Source organism: Eurosta solidaginis, chromosome 3, assembly GCF_040869045.1.
Source record: "Eurosta solidaginis isolate ZX-2024a chromosome 3, ASM4086904v1, whole genome shotgun sequence".
In the NCBI taxonomy this organism is placed as follows: domain Eukaryota; kingdom Metazoa; phylum Arthropoda; class Insecta; order Diptera; family Tephritidae; genus Eurosta; species Eurosta solidaginis.
Genome location: NC_090321.1, coordinates 159,166,603 through 159,187,291, shown reverse-complemented (window position 1 = coordinate 159,187,291; position 20,689 = coordinate 159,166,603). Strand labels below are relative to the sequence as shown.

The 20,689-nt window shown below is 38.7% G+C and overlaps 1 protein-coding gene across 4 annotated transcripts in view; it reads left to right on the top strand.

The window, feature by feature from the left end:
• Positions 1-20,689, top strand: part of HnRNP-K (Heterogeneous nuclear ribonucleoprotein K) — a 157,499-nt gene that overhangs the window by 75,066 nt on the left and 61,744 nt on the right. For all 4 annotated transcript variants that reach the window (XM_067773506.1, XM_067773507.1, XM_067773508.1 and 1 more), the window contains 2 exons: positions 1,422-1,494; positions 1,560-1,655. In XM_067773506.1, the coding sequence (XP_067629607.1) occupies positions 1,422-1,494; positions 1,560-1,655 (169 nt within the window). The remainder of the gene's footprint in view (positions 1-1,421; positions 1,495-1,559; positions 1,656-20,689) is intronic.

Here is a 20,689-nt window from a genome sequence, read left to right as displayed (position 1 = left end):
GGCCCCAGAAGCCCACCTGCACAATGAGGCGAGAGTACTCCCCATTAGGGAGAGACATGAAATACTGAACAAACAGTATCTGTTGAATACCCAGAAACCTGAGCATCCAAATAGACATCTGATTGATGAGACCACACCGCCCAGGGGCTTAAGAGGATATCTCCGTAAGCATTATGAGGAAATACCTGCGAGCACAGCCTTATGAAGCAAAAAAGCACAAGCAGGTCCTCAGTGCTATCCACAAACAGAGGTCGGACTTCTATGCCAGGAATTGCCCGACGAAACCAGTTTTTAAAGAAAAATACCCAGAACCCGCAGAAGAGGAACGCACATGCCCCAGGGAAACGCGCGTCATTCTAGCTCAACTTCGATCTGGGTACTGTAACAGGTTAAGCTCCTCTTACCTATCCAGAGTCAAACCCGACATACATAATGTATTGCTTGCTTGTGGGGACTACATGACATGACACCAACCATCTTTTCAATTACAATTTGGAACCAATGCCTCTACTCCACTCCTGTTGAAACTGCAAGACTCCCGTTAGAGGATATTGATGACAATTTGTGATCGTCGCGCCCAAACCGTTGAGTGGCTCAAAAATATTCAGCGATGCGTTGGGAAAGCTATCACTCAACGATTGTGTTTGTTAAAAACCCAATGTCAAATAATTATTGTTTTAATTTGTGTAAAATTTTACTTTAGTTCATATGTATGTATATATCGCACATTAGAATGTAAACAACGTTAAAAATAATAATGTATATGAATTAATTTGAACATTGAAGTTTCTGATTAAGGGGTTACCACTGTTTATGATTGTTATTCTCAATTGCAAATTGAAATGCGTTTCTGAAAACACAACTTGTCGATGTCCGTTTTATATTTATTTTGTATTATACAATTTTATTTTATAAATTAAGTATTTTTAATAAAATGGTCAATGTATTCGATTCAATTTTAAAGTTAACGTCAAAGGATACCTTCATTTGCATATACTGCCTATAAATCTTGCAATAACTGGAAACATCCATGTTCATCTCAATGTGTCTGGATTACTTGTTTTTTAATAACTACTAAATAGAATGCCTAATGTTATAATTTAAAATTAATTTCAAGAATGTCATTACTAAATCAGGTTTACTGCATAGTGAATGTGAAATACCTATACTAACCAATACATAGAGGACCGATTGTTTATTAGGATGCGTATGGTATAAACTGTGTACCTTGAAAGAACACGATAGCACAAAACTCGGCGATTGCAGTTATAATAACCAGTGATAGAATTAACCAAAATAGAATTATCAGAAAAGGAACTTTAAACATTCTACATCTGACTGAAATTTCTACGATAGTCTGATATAAATTTATATATATCTCATTAAATGTACATGTTTATTTCTTTTCTCGATTTTATTAGCACCATTTTGATTTCATCAGATTTGGAGTCAACGATACAAATTGTGACCGAGATGTTAAAATACTTCGAAGAGGTAGGAGTTCTAAACGGTTAAAATTGTTTTAAGGCTTTATTAATTAAGTTTTCCGTACATTTTAGCGCGATGATGAAGTTGATGTACGTCTGCTGATTCATCAAAGTCTTGCTGGATGTGTTATTGGCAAGGGCGGTCAAAAAATCAAGGAAATACGAGATGTAAGTACACGCAAAGTTAATGATTATTACTATTATGAAATGACTATCGAAAACGTATTTAGTAGTTTTTTTATATTGTATATTTTATTGTATTTTTATTTAATTTCCCAGCACAACAATTTGACAGAATTATTTTAAAGTGCTAGTCAAAACAGCATAAGATCAAAAAAAAAAAAAAATAGTAAAAACAAAAAATGTAATATTTAAAAATATGACAATAAATTAACTAATTAATTAACAATAGATAATAAACAATTGATGAGACATTTTCATTAAAATATATTTAATAGAGCTTAGCCTAGGGATGAAGAACAGAAATTAAAATTAAAGGAGAGTTGGAATAGTAGTACGGTTGTAATTTTAACCTTTAGGGAAGGTTGAAGGTGGTGAGTAAAACAGGATAAGAAATCAGTAAAGTACATAAGTTATGGAAGGAAATGAGAGTCAGTTATAAAAACAGACAACTCTTTCTTGAAATGCTGTGCATTACTTATTTGCCATATTCTAGTTGGAAGGGAGTTCCAAAGACGGATCGAAGTGACAAGAAATTGCCGTTCCGAAACTAACATACGATATTTAACATGCGCGAGAAGCATTAACCTTGTTGAATGTAGAAATTTAAGCCTTCGAAGTAGGTGATGAGGTTCTTTGGTGTAAATTATCTTATGTAAGGTAATAAGAGTTCTAACCTTTAAGGGGTTGTCAAAGGATATGTCTAGCAAATTTTCAGAGTAATAGGAAACGTGATCAAGCCTATTCAGCCCATATACATATCAGGCAATGCTATTGTAAGCAACATTTAACTTCTTTTTGCTCGCATAGTCACAGCTAGAAAAAATCTCACAGCCATAAAGAAGCGTGTGTATTAAGTACGCTTTGGATAAAAGTAATCGTATATGTAACGGGGTGAAATACTGTGTCAACCACAGTGTACGGAGCATTCCGTACACTTCCTACCGTGTTAAAGATATGGTCTTTCCATGTAAGTGTTTTGCTAAAAACTATACCAAGATTTATTGCAGTGTCAACATATTCTATAACAGAGTTTTCGAACATAATATTATCTAAGGCATTTGTAGCTAGCGGCTTTCTACGAATGACGACCCTTTTCGACTTTCGAGGATTTAGACATAAGCCGTTCCCAGAAGCCCATACACCTATTTGGCCCAGATCGTGATTTAAGTTACTTATACATAAACTGGTGCAATCGACAGGACAGCACGTATACAATTGAACATCGTCAGCGTAGATGTGGACGTCGAAATACTTGAGAACACTAGGCAGGTCATTAATGTACAATACAAATAACAAAGGACCCAGGATTGAATCTTGGGGAACACCTCGCAAAATGTCTAATAAGTTTGACTTTCTGTTGTTGTTGTTGTTGTTGTTGTTGCTGTAGCAATGCTCGCCCCACCTAATAGCCGCGACCGATCACAAATTGTCATCAATATCCTCTAACGGGAGTCCAAGGAAACTTGCCGTTTCAACAGGGGTGGACCATAAGGAAAGGGGTGTTAGAGGCGTTGGATCTACATTACAATTAATTCTCGCCTCATTATGTATATGGTGTTCTGGGGACATAAGAAGACAGCCCGTGGCGATTCTGAGAGCGGTATTTTGGCAGGCCTGTAGCTTCTGCCATTGAGTAATTTTTAGGCTTGGCGACCATATGGGTGACGCGTAGCACGTAAACGGCTGGCCAATTGCTTTGTATGTAGTAATGAGCGTTTCTTTATCTTTTCCCAAGGTACTGCCTGCAAGGGATTTGGAGATTTTATTACGGCTCTGGATTTTCGGAACAATTGCGGCTGCGTGCTCACCAAAATGTAGATCCTGATCAAACGTCACACCCAAGATTTTGGGGTGTAAGACAGTTGGTAGCGTAGCGCCATTGACGTGGATGTTCAAAATGGTCGACATTTGGGACGTCTATGTTGTAAATAAGGTCGCGTAAGATTTAGTCGGTGATAATGCCAGGTTTCGCGAGGCGAAAAAACTGGAGAGATCAGGGAGGTAGCCGTTTTTTTTATTGCATAGCGCATCGATCTTTGGGCCTGGGCCTGTGGCCATTATTGTGCAGTCATCGGCGTAGGAAACGATTGTGACTCCTTCCGGTGGTGAAGGTAGCTTAGATATGTAGAAATTAAACAAAAGTGGGGATAGGACACCACCCTGTGGCACCCCTTGTTTAATTCTCCTTGGTTTTGATGTTTCGTTTCTGAATTGCACCGATGCCTGCCGACCACCCAGATAATTTGCGGTCCACCTTTTAAGACATGGGGGAAGGGTAGACCCTCCCAGGTCTTGCAGTAATGAGCCATGGTTGACCGTATCAAAGGCTTTTGATAGGTCTAGCGCTACGAGTACTGTTCTATGGTGTGGGTATTGATTCAAACCGCAATTTATCTGGGTGCTAATGACATTTAGCGCGGAGGTAGTGCTATAGAGTTTTCTGAAGCCATGCTGATGAGGGGCTAGCTGCAAATGTGCTTGGAAATAAGGGAGCAAAATGGCTTCAAGCGTCTTTGCCACTGGCGATAGGAGAGATATCCGACGATATGTCTCACCTACGTTAGCTGGTTTCCCAGGCTTTAGTAGCGGGACCACCTTGGCCATTTTCCATTTCTCGGGTATGGCAAAGGCGGAGAGAGACAGGTTGAAGACATGCGCTAAATATTTGAAACCCTCTTTCCCTAGGTTTTTAAGCATCGGCATGGCTATGCCGTCTGGGCCCACTGCTTTGGATGGTTTAGCGCGACCAATGGCGTCCTCAACCTCTCTAGCGGTGATGGTGATTGGTGACGCGCTGAATTTGTGTTTATGTGCGTGTCTATTGGCTCTCCGTCTATCTTTGTCGACCGTAGGATGCATTATATATTGTCGGCAGAAAGCGCTCGCGCATTTTTCCGCATCCGACAGCACCTTATCGCCGAAGGCGATGGAAACTTTGTCTTTGTGCTTAGTCGGATTCGATAGGGACTTTACGGTGGACCAAAGTGTACCTACACCGGTAGAGAGGTTACAACCTCTTAAGTGCTCTTCCCATTTCGCCCGCTTGTGTTCGTCCACAAGCAATCTGATGCGTTGGTTTATATCCCTTATTTGGGGGTCGCCTGGATCAAGTTGTCTTATAAGGTCGCGTTCCCTCGCTAAGCTCGCGGCCTCCGCCGGGAAGTGGGGCCGGATTTCGGGAATTCTCCCGGCGGGAATGAAATGTGCCGAGGCGGATTCAATGACCTTACGGAAGGCATGCTCCCCTTGGCGGGCATCAGTCGGGATAGGGAGGGCAGCAAGGTGCTGTCTGTTGCAGCTATTTGTGCCGCTTCATGAAATCGACTATCTGCGTAATCTTCCCAGTTAGACCATTACAGTTTAACTGCAGAATTCTTAAGTGCATAAGGGGAGACGGGTGACTGGGGGGGGGGGGGGGGGGGTAAGTGACGGGTGGCTACGCCTGGGTTGTGGAAGGCCAGGACGCAATTGCTGTTGTGGCCCTGGGACTGGGCGTCCTTGGGCAAGCATTGGGGTACCCGGATGATTTGGGTTTGCGACCTGGCAACATGGCGCAATGAAACGCGTCGGGGGGTTGCCGTCGCGAAGACCAGAACATCTAGGAAAGTGGCACCACCCAAGGCAGGAGCTGTATTGGGCGGATGTCGCAAACCTATATATTCTGTGCTGGCAGACGGTGCAAACGGAGGTAGGGACTGAGAGTCTGTTTCCATGACCTGCACGATTGCTGCCGGAAAAGAGGGGGGGGGGGGGGGGGAAGACGGGGGCAGGGGTGATGCTCAGCATTGCTACAAACTCTACCCCCAGCGGGTTAGGGGGTGCGAATATACCCGCGGTAGGTATGCCTGTCGTAAGAGGCGACTAAAATACCAGATTCAAGGGGCTGTGTAGCGCAACCCTTTCAGGTTGCCAGCGCAATATATAGCTTCTCCAAACCCAATTGTCAACCTCACCTATCCGCGGCGAATCCTGTTTTACTAACAGACGAGGCTCTGGCGACCCCAAGCTCTGCATGGATTTTGGGGGTGGGGAGAGAGGTATGGCCTGAAGGTTTAATGTGGCCATATAAATCGTTCCCGAGATGGTCGGGCTAGCACCTTAATAGTGCTGTGTTACCGGAGCGTACCGGATCTGTATCCGGCAAAGGACCATCACATCGATAACACTCCCCGAATCCTTCGGGGATAAACCTTATCGCTACAACAACAATAACCAACTCTACTACGAAGGTAGTAGTTATGAGTGGTATCAGCTGTTTGAGTTGTTGGCGCCGTGGGGCGCGAGCAGCAGCGGATACTTGTTGTGGCTTGCTGAGGAGCGGGGCTGCTGGAAGGTAGTGGGGGCGCTTAGGCGTAGACTACGGGACGCCCTTGGGCGTGAACAGCAAGGAGCCACAAAAGATTTATAAAAGTTACGTGGACGTCGGGTTTTGGGATCAAGCCCAGAACAACCTGTCCAATTGCAACCATCCCTTGCACGAGGCACACTGAACAGAGTATGACCGTCCTAAAACGATTCTTTGCCGGCAGATGCAGCAAAACCATTTCTCAGGACCGTTGTCAGGAGACGGACCCGGATTGGATTCGATACCTTCCCGGAGTAAGAGAATATGGAGTAGTCCTGCTGCAAGGAGCTGCTGGGAGGATGACAATTTGTGGGAGGGACGAAACAAATTAAATGGGGTCACACTGAAATGACAGTCCTTGGTCGGGAAAAATCCCGAGTCGCTCAGGTGCATAGAACCGACTGCCTTGGGAAACGAGTTTGAATTTCAACTATCTACTCATACTGCCTGGGTTCTGCCATCTAGATAGGAACTGATTAGGTTGGTTGCATGACTCGAAAATTTAAACAGGTTTATCAGCTTCTTACATAGTAGTCTATGCTCAACAGAGTCAAAGGCTTTGGAATGGTCAAGGAGGATTGGATAAGCCGTAAATTTATCATCGATGCGCTGCCTTATATCCTCAACTACAGAAAGGAGTGCCGTAGTACGGCTTCTCTTTGGGCGGAAACCAGACTGATGGTCTGCCAGGAGTTTATTTTCACGCACAAATGTAGCGATCTGCCCATGTAAAATGTGCTCAACGACCTTCGAGAAGAAAGGTAGTATGGCTATAGGCCTGTACTCATTGTTCTGTTTGGGAATTGGTATAACTTTAGCAGCTTTCCAACATTTTGGAAAGACATAGGTCGTAAGAATGGAGTTTATTAATTATGTTGTGTGGGGAAGGATAATGGGTAGGATGATTTTCAAGAATTTAGCACATATTCCGTCTAACCCTATTGCGTTGGACTTCACCGAATCACACAATCATCGACACCGGCAAACTCAAGGGGACTTGCATCAACATTAACACGATCACAGTAATTGTCAATACATACATTTGCAGCCGAAGGAGGGAGTTTTACAAAATTATCATTGATATCGTTGACATCGACATCGGGGGAAACTAAGAGAGCCGTCCTGGATTTGCCAATCCCAAAACCCTTTATTGTATTCCAAGTTTCCTTCGAATTTAAAGCGTAACTAAACTTATTTTTGTAGAACTCAACCTTGGCCGATCTTATGGCTTTTTTGGCAGTGAAACAGTTCGGTGTCTTTTCCACCGCGAGTAAGCCAGGTTACGCAAATGTATTAAATGTCTTTTCTGCCGTCAAACCATGGGTTGTTATAGTGGTTCACCACCTTAAGTTTTGTTGGAACGTGGTCATCATAGAGCTTGTTTATATTATCTTGAAGGAACTTTGTCTGATCATCAACCGATGCCAGCGTGCGAATGATTCCCCACTCGACGGCCGCAACTGCTTCAGTAAATTCACTATAATTTATGCTTTTAAAGTCACGGTAAATAAAAGGGCACGGTGTGCACAACGTTTGAAAATTATAGGTTATGAATAGAAGGTCGTGTTTAGAAAAATTGGGTGCAGACAGCAGGTCGTAAAGAAGAACTTTCTGGGGTTCGTTTATAAAGAAAACGTCTAGCAGCGAGGAGCTGGTATTTGTAAAATGTGTTGGTAAGGAATCGTTAGCGGGGAAAAGTCCCAAGAATTCCATACTTAGTTTCAAACTAGATTCTACGAGCAGATTGCTGTTGAAAACACCAGCTAGGATAATGTTTGCGTAGTTTAAAAGTAAAGGTTTCAGAAAATCAGTAAAGCCATCATAGTTTACTTGGCGATTAGGTCTATATGCACAGCCAACAAGGAGCTTATCACCATTCGCTGAAAAAACATCAACAAACACAAATTCGACAGGATCACCGGTACAAGAACTACAACGTAATTTACAGGACAGACTACTTTTCACATATATAGCAACACCACCACCATGACCGCCTCTATCAGCTCTGAAAAGTCGATAACCATTTAGTTTGACTAGATCATCGTTATGGCTTGAAGAAAACAAAGTATCTGAAATGCATATAATATCTATATCGGAGGACTCACAAAGATATCTTAATTCATCAAGTTTCTTTATATAGGCTTTGCGAGGCGTTGAGGTGGATGATATTCATACCCTCGACGCGTCTTCTAAGAATGCGCAGCAACGTACGTAAGTAGCCTTTGGAACTCGAAGATTTATTATAGGTTATAGGTTAGGGGGTTAATGACAATTTACTTCTATTACTTACGAAGGTGAAAAAAGAAGAGAAACAGGAAGTAAGGAAACAAATTTCTATTCTATGGAGATCAATTTACTGACAGTTTTGGTTCTCGTCCAGAGCAGTATTTGACGATTTAGAGCTTCCCTCTCGAAAGGGGGTATTCTCGTTTGGGTTCGAACCCTCAAGGCCCTTGAGTGACTCCATGTCGTTGATCGTTTCGGGACTGTTGGTGGCTTTTCGCTTTATGTGGACTATGCTTCTTTCATCCGAATTTCTTTATTTATCATGATCGTGGGTTCGAATCGAGCTCAAGGCCTTAACTACATTTTTTATACTCAGCTGAGCAGAGCTCACAGAGTATATTAACTTTGTTCGCATAACGGTAATCCGTAACGGCATAAACTAATGGAGATAGATATAGACTTCTATATATCAAAATGATCTGGTTGAAAAAAGAAATCATTTAGCCATGTCCGTCTGTCTGTAAACACGATAACTTGAGTAAATTTTGAGGTATATTGATAAAATTGGATATGTAGGTTCCTGGGCGCTCATCTCAGATCGCTATTTAAAATTAACGAAATCGGACTACAACCACGCCCACTTTTTCGATATCGAAAATTTCGAAAAACCGAAAAAGTGCGATAATTCATTACCAAAGGCGGATAAAGCGATGAAACTTGGTATGTGCGTTTACCTTATGACTCAAAATAGAAAATTAGAAAAATTTTGGACAATGGGCGTGGCACCGCCCACTTTTAAAAGAAGGTAATTTAAAAGTTTTGCAAGCTGTAATTTAGCAGTCGTTGAAGATATCATGATGAAATTAGCGAAATCGGATGACGAACTCCGCCCTTTTTCATTTAATTCGACTAGAATACTTTTAATGCCATGAGTCGAACAAAAATTTACCAATCCTTGTGGAATTTGGTAGGGACATATGTAGAGTCTATGAAGATAACTGTTTTCTGTGAAAATGGGCGAAATCGGTTGAAGCCACGCCCAGTTTTTATACACAGTCGACCGTCTGTCCTTCCGCTCGGCCCTTAACACGATAACTTGAGCAAACATCGATATATCCTTACTAAAGTTAGTTCACGTACTTATCTGAACTCGCTTTATCTTGGTATAAAGAAATGGCCGAAATCCGACTATGACCACGCCCACTTCCGATATCGAAAATTACGAAAAATGAAAAAATGCCATAATTCTGTACCAAATATGAAAAAAGAGATGAAACATGGTAATTGGATTGGTTTATTGATGCAAAATATAACTTTAGAAAAAACTTTGTAAAATGGGTGTGACACCTACCATATTGAGTAGAAGAAAATGAAAAAGTTCTGCCGGGCGAAATCAAAAGCCCTTGGAATCTTGGCAGCAATACTGTTCGTGATATGACATATATAAATAAATTAGCGGTACCCGACAAGGTGTTCTGGGTCACCCTGGTCCACATTTTGTTCGATATCTCAAAAACGCCTTCACATATACAACTAAGGGCTACTCCCTTTTAAAACCTTCATTAATACTTTTAATTTGATACCCATATCGTACAAACACATTCTAGAGTCACCCCTGGTCCACCCTTATTGCGATATCTCGAAAAGGCGTCCACCTATAGAACTAAGGCCCACTACGTTTTAAATAATCATTAACACTTTTCATTTGATACACATGTCATACAAACACATTCCAGGGCTACCCTAGGTTCATTTTGCTAAATGGTGATTTTCCCTTATTTTGTCTCCAAAGCTCTCAGCTGAGTATGTAATGTTCGGTTACACCCGAACTTAGCCTTCCTTACTTGTTTTTTCACTATTATTGATATATATTTTCCTAATTGAAAGATTTTTTTAAATTAGTATAGGAGTAAAAACTTAAAGCAACTGCCAAAGCTCGTTGTATAGGATCAGAGCTGTTAAGGAATGCAATCACTTGCAATCCTTGCATTCCCATTCATGGAATAACACTTGGATTGCAGCCTTTATGCCTCTTTTTGGAATAATGATTATAATAAACTATTCGACAATAATTAAACAGCGAACGTTGTTCTTGTTGTAACGGTACTCCCCGAAGATTTTGAGGTTAAGATCATTGTACTAAATGACTTTAATTCGTCGTGTCTTCTGGAATATCATGAATGATCTCTCGACGTGACCCACTTGTACTGCCGCAGAATCCGCAGCACCTGTCATTGTTCTTATTGCTATTGTTTAAAGAGATATTAGCTATTCGTTTCCTTTTTTCAGGAAAGCAAACTGTTACGTTAGGACGGTAGTGCGTATGTAACGTAATTGGCCATAAGTAAGAATGTGGATAAATTTCGACAAAACTTTAGACTACACTTTTCTTTCATGTGTTCCCATACTATAGGATGCACAAGAGATAAAAAAAATACTTTACAATATTAGATACCACACAGAAGCGGTCACGTACAACTGCTTTTGCTCTCTTTATCGACATAATTATTATGCTCTTTACGAAAAGCTTAGCAACGATTACACTGGTGGACGTAATAGCACTTTTTGTCGGTTGCATGGAGTTTTTCTTGTGATTGTCACTAATTTGGGGTCGTTGATTTAAAATGTGCCATCAAAATTTCTTCTAAGAGCTCGAGTTTTTGAAATACGTGTATCATACAAAAAACACTTCTCAGTTGACATATTACCATAGTAACTGCTGTAATCCATTGCATTATTATGAGTTCATCAAGGAGAAAGGGTATGAACAAACGTAGTGAAACGAGCTTATATGGACTTATTCGGTTCCCCATATAAAACTAATAACAAACCACTTAGTATATAGACCAACTGATGCTACACTTTCAACATCTGAATATTAACATGAGTATCAAGACGCACTTTCTCCATAGCCATCTGGATCGTTTTCCTGAAAATGTTGGCGATTTCAGTGAACAGCAGGGCAAGCTTTTCATCAGGACCTCCGCGCTAGGGAAAAGCGATATCAAGGACACTGGAACGCGCATAAAAGAGGAAAATCTCTTAAAAGAAAATTAAACTCACTGCAATTGATAATAATAAAGTTTATTTATTAAAAAAAAAAAATATTCATCCCGATTCTAAACAAAAATTCCTTGTGAGTTTTTTCACTTCTCCCTTTCCTCAATATTCGAAAAAGGGAAAACCGGTTAATGGAGAAAAGTAGGTATTTAGAATGTGATTGAAAGGAACATTTTTCTGCATTTTTTTTCACATGTTGAATTAAAGGGAATGCATCAAAATAGTGAAAAATTACTGTTTCTTATACGAAAAACACTAATTTGTACTAAAATCCCGTAACATTCTACCACAAAACTCTTTGTTACAGTCCAAAAGTATATAAATAAGCAACGGAAGAGTTCTTACAGTGATCCAAACAATGCGGAATGATTTTTTTTAAAAAGGCTTTAATCGATTTTGGCATATACGAAAGAGGAATTCAACTCGGTTTGGCCTCCAGAATATTGTTTTGCTGAATGGAAGCAGGCAACTCTAGCGGATTTGTTTTATCGCGCAGTCTTCTTATGCTCCTCTGTTGGTGTTGCTATGGCACCAATTCGTTACTCATTTCAGTCAATACCATATGATGTGGAATACTATGCTTTGTATATATTTTATTTCTCAATTTTAACCGAATTCGCAACAATAACTAAACTTTATTAAACAAAATAGAAATGCGCAACAAAATTTCAATTGGCAAATCAGCTGACTTGGAAATTCCTATTCCCCAATTATTGTTCTCCCTAGGAGAAAAGAATTTGAGGAATCTTTCCGCGAGAATAAAAAAATTAGCGAGAAGAAAGTCCCGAGGGAATATTTAGAATTGGGCTAATTGTTTTTACTAAAAACTTCATATTAAACATTTCGGGAACTAGGGCTGCTAGGAAAAAACGGCTTTCACATTTGAAATTAGAGTGAAAAGTATTTTAACAATCTTGCATTAAATCCCATCCAACAGAACTTGTGTTGACCAGCGTTATAAATCGAAGGTTTCTTTACCCCGGACTTCAGATTAATGTGATTCTATGGCTATTCGCCATGGAACCATTTTGAATTTGAATTTATTTCTTTTTTCGTTTTTGTACAACTAAAACTAATAGGTGTTTTATATGTACATCAGCAAATGGATATTATCTTATTCTAACAATAGTTGGAAAAGTAATAATAATAACAAAACATAATAATAACAAATTTATATAAAAAATGCAACGCTTAATACTAATACAACAGAATTTAATAAATAAAAATTAGGAAATAAAACAGATAGTAGGAAGTTTTGAAAATAGGAGACGAGAGAAAAGAATAAAGAAGATATTGGCAGTAAGTGGTATGTAGTCAGAAGGCAAGATCACAAAAATATCTGTATATTTCCGTTTTAAAGTTATGTCTATTCAAACGAGCTTTAAAAATTTGTGGAATCATGTTCCACATTTTGATAGCGCTAATGAAAAACATTCGGCTGGATGTTAGTGTACTGTGTCTGGGAATTACCAAGGTATTGAGTCTCTGAGATCTGGTTAGTTGAAGCTTGTCATACAGATATTTAGGGGTTTTCCACTCTAACAGCTTGTACACGAAAATGCAGTTTCTTGCGGCCAAATATTGCATAATGCTACAGCCCAGAATTTTGTCACGCCATGGTGATATATGAGTATAACGACTTATGCCATTAACATACCTCGTCACATTATTGAAGGCTACGTTCACCTTGCTAACAGATTGTGAGTCAAGTTTGCTATAGACTATTTCTGCATATGTAAAATGAGGTACAATTAATTGGAGCGCGAGTTTTCGGCGTGTTTCCTGTGGGGTAAACGATGCAGAGAATCTTAACCTACGCAGAATTACATAGACTATGCTAATTAATTTATTGATATGATCACAGAAGCTTAGCTTATTATTTATTATAAACCCGAGGTTCCTTATTTTATCAGTGATCACAAGGGTAGATGTACCAATGCACACAGGCGGAATGTCGTTTGGATATATATCGCTTTTAGAAATATGCATGACACACGATTTGGCTGCATTCAAACATAAATCATTCTTCCGCGCCCAGGACAACACAGCAAACAAATCACTATTCAATTTATAGCATAGGTCTTCCACAAGGCCGATACGATCGGAATGGTATAATTGAATATCATCAGCATACGCATGAACACTAACGAATTGACATACAGAAAAAAACGTCATTAGCAAACATACTGAACAAAAGCGGGCCAAGGATAGATCCCTGCGAGACACCTGCCTTAAACTCTGATGATGTATTCTCACTTTTCACTCTTTGAAATCTTCCAGTAAGATAACTAAACATGAGTTTCATGGAGCATTCAGAGAACCCATAAAAGCTCCTGAGTTTCCAACATAACAGGGCATGGTTTACTGAGTCAAAAGCTTTAGAGAAGTCTAGGAGGCAGAGAATAGTTAGATCTCCAACGTCGAAATGCACTCTAATATCATCTAAAATTTTTACCATAGCAGTAGCACAGCTGTGATTTGGCCTAAATCCAGACTGCAATGGAGAAAGCAAGTTATTTTTTTGGATGTGCTCTGTAATTTGGTTGGCCATCAGATTTTCGCATACCTTGGAAAAAGCTGGCAGAATACTTATTGGTCTATAATCAACAAGGGTGGACGCATGGGGTTTTTTTGGAATAGGCAAAATAATTGTTTTTTTCCAAGCTTCTGGGAAGCAGGCAGTTGTGAGACAGTGATTAATTGTATGAGTTAATACTCTTAAAATAAACGGCAAAACAATTTTGACAAATTTCAAGTATATACCATCATTTCCAGCAGCCTCATACTTAATTTCCAATACAGACTTTTGCACATCATTTTCACTAACAAAGAAACTCAAAGAATTCTTGATTTGCATTGTTCGCAGATATTTCATCGGCAATAGTAATATTGTTGGAGTTTACCGAACAAGAAAAGAACTCATTAAGGACATTCGGGTAATTTTCACACTGCTGGTTATTTTTTCCATAGACCTCCAGTTTCTTAAGGTTGTTCCATAGTTTTCTAGATGGGAGAAAAGGATTTAGCTTTTGTTGACAATACCATTTTTTTTGCTTGCCTAATCACAGTTGTTGCTGTATGTCGTGCAATTTTATACTCATGCCACGCTGCACTCGTATTCGATCTTCTCCACTTGGCATGTAATTTATGACGTTTACGAATCGCAGCGCTTACTTTTTTATTAAACCAAGGACAAGATTTATTAATAATGTTAGTACTGCGGAGGGGGACGTGCCGATCGAAAAGGGCAATCAAATTATTATTAAGGAATTCAAGTTTTTCATCTACCGACTCGTAATTCCAACATTCATTCCAACAAATAGCATTACAATCGGAAAACAGTGCAATGGTGTCTACAGAACGGAAGTCACGGTACGAGAATGCAACACCACTAGGGGGGCGTCCAAACACTACATCGAAAATACAAAAAATCAAATCATGGTCCGATATAAAGAATAATTGGTAAAATTTTAATATATGGGTCAAGTCAGAGGTAATAAAATAATCAAAAAGGCTTGGTCTAGCATTTCTCGCATATCTAGTAGGAGTTTCACTGTTTACTATAGTTAGGCCTGCTGCTGAGATTTGATCACGCAGTTTGACACTAATGGAATCATTGACAAGTATATTGACATTGAAGTCACCACATATAACATAATCTTCGTAGTCAGTAACATAAACGGCTAGTTCAGAAAAGAAACCATCTAACTGACATTTATTCGGATTATACACACATGAAACAAGTACTTTGGCTAAACCGTCCGACACCTCTGAAACTATATACTGTGTACCGCAACTTTCAGATTTAGAAAGAAGTTTGATTTTGAGCGATTTCTTGCAGTATATAGCTACCCCACACCCTTTTTTGTGCTTCCGATCATTTCGTACAACATAATAATTATTGATACAACACTGGAGATCACTGATGTGTTCACCAAACCAGGTCTCAGAGATACAGATAATATCTATTGAAGACTGATCAAAAATGTATCGAACATAGTACATTTTATCAGCGTCAGGCTGCGTGCATTAAAATGAACCACGTTAAGACCATTCGACTGCTTGCATAGTCTGTCTAACTTCAGCTTTAAATTACCAGATAATTTGGATAAATTCATGTTAAATGATTTCCAGAATGTGCCCAAGGAAAGAACAAGCAAAAACAAGAATAATAAACAATAGCATGTGAAATGTAAATTTGCCTAAAACTACATATAAAATGAAAGGAAGAAGAATAATGGCAAGAACAAAAACATATTCAGCCCAATTCTAAACCAAAATTCCGTGCGAGTTTTTTCCCTTCTCCCATTCCTCGTATTCTAAATAAAAATTCCTTGTGAGTTTTTTCACTTCTCCCTTTCCTCCTATTCTGAACAATGTTCGAAAAAGCGGAAACCGGTTATGGGAGAAAAGTAGGTATTATGAATGTAAGGGAGAGGGAGATTTCTCTGCCATTTCATAGGAGTTTTTTTCACTAGTTAAATTAAAGGGAATGCATCAAAATAGTTAAAAGAAATTGGTTCTTTTAAGAAAGAACACTTATTTGTACAAATTTGTGCTAAAATATGTATTTACACTCTACCACAATATTCTCACTGTTAATACAACAACAACTACAACCACAATATTCTTTATTTTAAGTCGAAAAGTATATCATAAGCAACGGTAGAGCTCTTGGTATACATATTTGATGCAGCCATCCAGAAATTGCGCAAGGATTTTTTAATAAGGCTTAGATATATTTTGGCATATGACGAAGGACGAATTCAACTCAACTTGGCCGCCAGAAAATTGCTTTGCTGAATGAAAGCAGGCAACTCCGGCAGATTTGTGTTATGCGGCCGTCTTCTTCTTATGTTCCGCTGTTGATGTTGCTGTGGCACCAATTCATTACTCATTTCAGTGAATACCACATGAAATGCAATAAATACTGTGCATTGTTTATATTTTATTTCTTAATTTCCAACAAATTTGCAACAATAATAAAACTTTTCAATTTTGTAAACAAAATAAGAAATGTGCAACGAAATTTCAATTGACAAAACAGCTGACTTCGAAAATTCGAAATTCCTATTCCCCAATTATTGTTCTCCCTAGGAGAACAGAATTGGAGGAATTTTTCCGCGGGAATAAAAAAATCCGCGAGAACAAAATTCCGCGAGAATATTTAGAATTGGTATGATTGAGAACTTAAATCACAGAAAAGCAAGTAGAAGAGAACCTGATAACAAAAATTTGGCATTTTATCTAACTTCCAACAAATGAAGAGAGTAGAAGAGAATAAAAGTGCAACAATTGAGGAAAAAGTAAACTTGCAAAAATGTACTAACATTAAAAAGTAATCATTATAAACATACATAAACATAAACATTGAACTAACAATTTGTATGCTGTGCCGACAATTTCGTCAATGCTTCTCTTTTCACTCACTCGAATCGCCGCTTCCCGGTCTCTTTTCCGAACGAACACCTGACAACGTATTGAGAAAGCTGCTGATAGGTGTTTCTGACGTTTTAGCTGAGAAGCATAATGTATGATCTCACGGTTCGCGTTAGAGTACCATCGACAGCAATATCATTTAATGTGAGAGCGCTTTTCTTTGCTTTACAGTACTTAGCTACTGACTTGAATAGTCTACTGCGTGCATATTTGGAGCGAAGTTTTACAACAATAGGTGAGGTTGTAGGTGTCGAATTTTTGCCGCTATTGTGATGTGTGCAAATATTATATCTGGGTTGTAACTATTTATTTTTGCCTGTACTGTAGCATTTTCCTTCACTTTACTGCCAATTTAATTATGTTTCGCCAAATATCTGAACTTATAAAGTAATATGACTATCACTACGTGAACGCATTTGACTCCACTGAACTGTGAGAGCGTCTTTTTTAAAACGGGCGAGCCGAGCGGTTTTTTTGGCTAGACTCGAGATGAAAATTCAGAAGTATTTTTGTAAAAGCGGAAATTTCTAAATGAACAATTAAAAGAAAACACTGTTTGTGTAACTGATGGCACCTTATATGAAGTCGAATAACTTCTATAAATCGTAAAGGAAAAGTGCAATAAAGAATAGTGAAATTTTAGGCTATTATAGCAACAGCGTTGTGAGGGTGCTCCGCTGAATTAATTAGTGGCTCCCAATCAGCTAAATTTTAAAGGCATCATATTGTTGCCTGGTTTGCACTGACTGATGCGAGATTGTACCGAAAGATGATTGGCGACAAATTAAGTTCCGCTAAAAGTGATAGTCTCGTTCTGCTCACCAGTAATTTTTTTCATAACCTTTATGCAACGTGTTAAGCATACCAGAGCAAGTATATATATGTATGTATATATAATTCTGGTCATTGGCATACTGTGGATGCTGGTATACAACAAAACTCACCGGCGATAAAAATTTTGGACATACGTGAATCTCGGCATTTGGAACAATTTTTTTTCTGAAATCATTTCATATTTTATAAGCATGTGCATAATTTAACATATAAATTTCTTTCATAAACTTATTTGTTTTTTTTTTTTTTTATAAAGTAAAAGCGCATTGCGTAGTATGTTTAAAACCTAGTACAAAACTCACTTCGAGATTAGAGGTCGTTCTTACATTCATTCGTAAATTCATTCATAATTGTACCTAAATGTTTAAATATGTAAAGTGTGTAACGAGCGGATTGTAAAAGCGGGAATATATATCTACTCATTATCTACCATCGGCGAATTTCCATCGAGGACCAGGTGTTTGCGCAAACAACGGGGCATCATCGAGGATTAAACAAGGTACGTAACACAAGAAAGAAAAAAAAACCAGTGAATTTATAATTGGTGATTGTATGCACACATGCATGTACCCCAGACACACTTATTTGAAAGTGCTATAAATGATTTTAGTCTCGCTTGGCGTTCGTAAAGTAACTTTTGTTTATGATTTGGGTTTGCGATTTCGCGTACACCTAAATGTTGAATTATTTAAATGTTTGAAAAACTTAGACTAGAGTATTAGTGCATAGAGAGATAGTATAAACAAATTTCTCTTCGTATAAATAAAACTATTTCGTATGTAACGATATTGAATTCCAAAAATATACAATGAATAAAGTGTAAAGAGGTATAATATGTGATTCCAGGCGTTGATTGTTTATTAGGTTGGTATGGGAGAGGTGTTATACTCTCATCATAAGGTAGGGTTGGGAGAGAGCGGAGATTAACAACATATAATTCTCCAAAAATTTGTTCCATTTCGTTTCGTCTGTGGTAGCTCGTGTTTTGCTACATTTTCCAGTCCACGTAGGAAACCAAAAATCTCAATTAGTCTGTCCGAGCTGTTAACCTACATTGTCCGTGAATGTTCAGATGTGTGTAATTTTGCTGTAGTCCAGGTTAGGATTCTATACTAGACCCCTAATCTAGTGCATGAAATGTTTATGTAATTATGCAGTGCTATTGTTTTATACAAAAATGCACCCCAGCCGAAGAGCTTAGACCAGGTCCAACTAGCATGCACTGCTATACGGGCACTGCCGCTGTAACATCTAGCGAACCGACATGGTGCATTACATAAAAATGGCGCCCAACTAGGGGCTCTCGCTTTCGCGGGTACCCGAATAATATTTTATCTGTTGTATCAGTGTCAGGGGTGACAGAGTGTTGGAATTAGGTTAAAATGCGGAGGTCGTGTTCTTAACCACATTCAGTCATACTTTGACGAACACTTTCTCACTGTGGTGATTGATCTCATTTGCTTTTCTTTTGGAATAGAGTTGAAGTATCATGTTTGTTACACTCTACCATTGAATTGCTTCTGAATTTCAATCTTCTCAAACTGTTATACCTTGGTAAACATTTGTTTGACTTTTGATGTGTAGAGTGTTTACAAACAATAACAGTCAGCAACGATCTGGCACACAAAAGTTTTTATTTCAATGGCGAAGCAGACGAGAAGAAGGAAACATGATAGCCTCTTGAAATCAACGCGGGATCACATATAAATACGGGACGTTTTATGAGAAAAATTTTGCTGAAAAGTTTGATAAAGGATTATTTTTAATACCTTACATAACGTTATATTTTTTTTTTTTTTTGCGCAAATAAATTTGGATCAAACACAGCGGTTGAATCTATCAAGTGATAATTCACGGGAAGCAAAATTTTCTGGGCAAACAAGACCCTTTGTACTATTACTCTGTGAGTAATTTTGTTTGTGGATTTGAAGCTGATTGAGTTTTGTTGTGCTTTAACAAAATGCCTGTTCATCGCAGTGATGAAAATTTATAAGTAGAGGATGCACAAGTATCATTGTGTACCATTTGCAATGAAACTTTGTTAGATTCTGACATGGTAGTTACTCCTTGTCAGCACAGATTCCATAGAGAATGTATATCAAGGTGGGTGCATAGTAGTAATTCTTGCCCACTTTGTCGCAGACAAATTGATAGTAATTCTATGACCAATCACGCCGGATAAAATATAGTACCCATATTAGAACCCCTTTCTATGGGCGGACGAATCAATCATAGACGTTTAGCAGTGTCAGACACGGCTTCATTAGAACATGGTGAAGTAAATAACACAGGGGATTCGAGTAATTCGCGTCGACAAAATCGTAATTTTCGTATTAACCGATTGAACCAAAATAGACTGACCCAACAAAATAATCTTGACCGTATAGAAGAAGTAGTAGAAACTGTAGTACGTCAACAACAAGAAATAGTAACACGCGATATTCAAAATACTACTGAAAGGTTATTAACTAATTCTTTAGAAGGTAATTTTTCAGCGATGAACCTTAATCAGTCATGACCTCGCGATGATTTACCCAGTCAGGGTAGGGCAGCTGATAATTTACAAAATAGTATGGTAGGACAAGCTTCCGTTGATCCGACACCTTACTACAAAGAAACCATTCGCAACAGGAAACAAAAACCGAAAGTCTTTTGAAAAATTTCTAGAAGGTGTATTATGTCTGTGTGATTCACTAAGCACTCCGTTGTCTGAAAGAGAGCTCGTGGAAACTTTAATACAAAATCTCAAACGTGATGTACGACTGGAATGATTACATTTCGACATTTCCTCTCTTAACGAGTTACGTCGTGCTTGTATAAGACGCGAAAATTTCTTTGACACTGTGCAGGGTGCACAAAAAGTTCCTTTTAAGCAATTTCGAGTTCCAAGCAGACAAATTTCGGAAGTCGAACACGTGGATATTAATAAGGAAGTTAACATCGCTTCCGATGAAATATCAGCAGTATCAGATTTAGCCAATAGGAAGTGTTGGAATTGTGACGAGGCGGGACACAATTACAAACAATGCATTAACCCGCGGCGTGTGTTTTGTTATGGGTGCGGGTTAATAGCATTATTTTTACCAACTTATCCCGTAGCGGGTTTCCCGACTTG